Genomic DNA, 3,476 nt, shown 5'->3' with positions numbered 1-3,476 from the left:
ATTTTTCATTTTCAAACCGTGTTAAATCAAAATCGTTTAAAAAAAAGACCGTGTAAAAACAGAATTAGGTGTATATATGTACATACCTCTAGGTATAGTTCATTGTCTAAATTTGAATTTAATTTCATGAGTGCAGTTATAAGCGTAACATTTTACTAATTACATACAGGTCCAGTAATATCGACATTCGTTCGATTTGAAAGCTGCACATATGTTAGTTACGCCACTTACTAGTTTGTAATGAGCACCACTGTGCGCTGTAGCGCCGCTTCCGTCTCTTTCGCACGCATTTGAAATCGACGCTTCAAAGTCTATCTCTCCCACTTGGGCAGCACCGCCCGCCATCGATTGAGACGCGGATGCGTCGACGGCGACATTTTGGCGTTTCTCGTATCGCAGAGTTTTAGCGAATATCGCTAGCTCGTTGATGTTGTTGTTGTTGTTGCTGCTGCTGTTGCACTGCACAGTGCTGCCACATGCGCCGACTGAGGCGCCGCTGTCCGAAAATTTGCCGTTGCCGTTGCCGTTGGCGCAGCTTTTACACACGTCGTACACACATCGACATCGTTTAGACGCTCGCGCTAATTCGATCTGATCGAAAGGTAATTTTTTAATTGATGCAAATCAACGCTCTTGAGTGATTATCTAGGTTCGGAAGTGTGCACACGTATTTGCCGCGCACCCGACGGTACGAATAGGCGCTAAGTGTTAACATCTGACGGATACATTTCCGTGAAGAACTTTTTCATCGTCCACTTGCTCGTTTAATTGCAGCTTCAGTTTTCAAGGATTACGCGTGTCCAGACCTCCCGTCGTTTATAAATTCTCCGCTTGGTCCCCGAAATCGAAACATTTAAAAACACAAAATGGTGAGTCAAGTGTTCGATAAAGATAGTTACATAAAATGGCAAGACAAAAAAAGTTGAATATAGTAAATCACTCTAATTGTCTATTTCAATGATGTTGACCTTGATTTTGATTTGTAATCGAATTTGGTGCGCCACTATAGAGGACACTTGTAGGGTAGGTTGCGTAAATTGTGTACATTTTCAATAAGTTGCGGAAAAGTCCTCCCAAATTTGACTTCCAAAAACAGAAAAGAAAAAAATAACATAAAGAAATACTCGTATGTTGGCCATTTGTAGAGCATTCTGTGTTTCGCACCTTGTCAGAAATTAGGTCAGCTATGGCACATTTGGCTAATTAAAGCGGCGCGAATCCTCAGCGAGTACATAAATTCATTTTAATTACGTACTCGTGTACGCATCGTTGTACAAGTACATCTGACAAATGGATTATGACACACTCGCGCGCTCTACTTTCCCACTTTGAACTGAAACTGGTGCGTTTTTCCATTACAGACTGAGGCTGAGTACGATAAGGAGCAATTGAGAAGTAAGTATTACTGCATTGGGACTTTGGAGTGGCAATTTAATCACGAGTCGTGATCCCATAGTTCTTCGCAATGCATTCAAAGCCTTCGACCATGATGGCGTCGGCACCATCGAGCACTCCGACGTGTCTGCCATACTTGAAATCCTGGGCCAGAAACTGGAGCCGCCGGCAGTGAAGGCGCTCATCAAGGAGGTCGACAAAGGCAACAGCGGAAAATTAGATTTCAGCCAATTCTGCAAGCTGGCGGCCCGTTTTATAGAGGTGGAGGAGGATGTGGCCGCGCTACAGAGCGAGCTGAAGGAGGCGTTCCGTGTCTACGACAAGGAGGGTAAGGGCTACCTAACCGTGGCCACTCTGCGCGGCATTCTCCACGAACTAGACGACAAAATCTCAAATCAGGATCTGGACCTGATTATTGAGGAAATTGATGCCGACGGCTCGGGCACAGTTGATTTTGATGGTGAGCCTTTACAGAAAGGTAATAATACAAGTATATCGCTATAATATGTGTTGCTTTGCATTTTCAGAGTTCATGCAAGTGATGACAGGTAACAATATTTATGACTTAAGCACGCAACGCCGCTTTGTGTTCGAGCCCTGTGTGTTTCCTGCGCCCCGCTACCGCCTCCATCGTCGCATCGAGTGGTGCTTTGAGCGTCTTTTCCAGCAGCTCTGGCAACCCATTGATTGCTACCTAGGCCTGCCTTCGCGGCATGTGCCCAGCTCCCGTACCATCACCATACGCAATGCTATTACTCATACCAATAACAAAACTGCTGCCACTGTCACACATAAACAGGCCACGCCCTGTTGCAGCCACCGCCCTAATGTGTACCGCCCCCGCTTCCCCAAATGGGTGCCCATTTTCACGCTGTATCGCGAGATCGTGCAGAACCCCTTCCGCCGTCGCGGTCGCTATATGGTGACCCACACCCCCTCCTAAGTTATACTCGTAGTGTATCGGCCTGCCCTCTCAACTGCCTCTCCCACCGTTTTGTGTTCTTACCAACTACTATACATATATTCCACAGATATAAATGTTCTTGGCAATTTGTTTGCACTAACCGCTAATCTTAAATACTTTTAGGTTAAGCTTTAACTGAGACTTCCGTAGTACAAATCATGGGTATTGGCCGGCAACTGTGCAAAGTTAACAAAACATTTTTCTACTCATCCCAACAGCAGCAACATCAATACTTGTTTGTTTGTTAAAATACGTTAACTTGGCAGAATAATTCTATACCAATTTGTTTTTCCAACGCAAGCTATTATGCATAAGCAACACAGACTATATAACAAATAATAAAAAAATCTAAAACAAGCATTCGTTCTTTTATTTCCAATTTCCGAAACTGACCCACTTATCGACTTCATTAGAGTGCTGCAACAGTCCCGCCAAACTAATCAGCTTTTGAGGTTGCTGCTGGTCAGCCGTGGGAAATCAAGAAATTAATTTTTGCCATAAATTTCCAAAACAAACAAAAAGAAAACAAATCGAAACAAAACCAACAGTGTGGCAGCAGGCAGGCAGGCAGGCAGGCAATCACAATAACAATTCTTGGCCAACAACAAAAGTTGACGCGCATTTTTAGCCTTATTCCGTTTGAGAAAACGGCACAAACTGCAGGCCAACAACTAATAAACATTTTCGCTCGATGGCCAGATAGACTCACTGATTACGCTACAAATTAACGCAGTTTTTTCTGTAATATGCCATTTTTTGTGGACCACAAAACATTTAATTGTCTTAGCAACTGTTAATTAGACCTTATAAGGCGCTTATAAAACGTGCAAAAATAGGTGTGACAAATTGCAGTTGTGCCTTACTTTCGTGGCTCCAGATACAGGGACGCCCAATGGGTAGTTATAAATGAGTAATTCAGTGCTGATTTGTGACTCTTGGTCGTATAATGAGCGCGCCAATTATTTGTTTTTAAACGGACAAACAAAATATAGTCATACACATAGCACGTTGGTCTCGGAACTGTGGGTCCAAGCTTATATACATGAGGTGCGGGAATTAAGTAAATAGGACAACACACAACATTTTAATGTGACAACTGAACTACATATAGTACATA

At 43.3% G+C, this 3,476-nt stretch overlaps 1 protein-coding gene across 2 annotated transcripts; it reads left to right on the top strand.

Annotated features, from left to right (window-relative positions):
* The first annotated feature begins 583 nt into the window (after nucleotides 1–583).
* Nucleotides 584–2,717, top strand: LOC115623064 (troponin C, isoallergen Bla g 6.0201). 2 transcript variants are annotated; one of them, XM_030517259.1, is made up of 6 exons: nucleotides 584–602; nucleotides 775–869; nucleotides 1,362–1,395; nucleotides 1,457–1,855; nucleotides 1,923–1,943; nucleotides 2,483–2,717. In XM_030517259.1, the coding sequence occupies exons 2-6, from the start codon at nucleotides 867–869 to the stop codon at nucleotides 2,485–2,487; spliced, it is 462 nt and encodes a 153-aa protein (XP_030373119.1). In that variant the 5' UTR covers nucleotides 584–602; nucleotides 775–866; the 3' UTR covers nucleotides 2,488–2,717. The 2 variants fall into 2 exon arrangements, with proteins under 2 accessions (XP_030373119.1, XP_030373107.1); XM_030517247.1 differs by having other exon boundaries at nucleotides 589–688.
* The last annotated feature ends 759 nt before the right edge of the window (nucleotides 2,718–3,476 follow it).

This window comes from Scaptodrosophila lebanonensis, unplaced genomic scaffold (assembly GCF_003285725.1).
Source record: "Scaptodrosophila lebanonensis strain 11010-0011.00,11010-0021.00 unplaced genomic scaffold, SlebRS2 tig00000001-arrow-pilon, whole genome shotgun sequence".
NCBI lineage: Eukaryota > Metazoa > Arthropoda > Insecta > Diptera > Drosophilidae > Scaptodrosophila > Scaptodrosophila lebanonensis.
The sequence above is the reverse complement of the archived record's forward strand: the minus strand, read 5'-3'. Positions and strand labels throughout refer to the sequence as shown.

Excerpts from the sequence above, each read along its gene's own strand:
- LOC115623064 (XM_030517259.1), top strand. Across the intron at positions 1,396-1,456 it reads CGATAAGGAGCAATTGAGAA|TTCTTCGCAATGCATTCAAA; the intron begins GTAAGTATTACT and ends GTGATCCCATAG. Across the intron at positions 1,856-1,922 it reads GGGCACAGTTGATTTTGATG|AGTTCATGCAAGTGATGACA; the intron begins GTGAGCCTTTAC and ends TTGCATTTTCAG.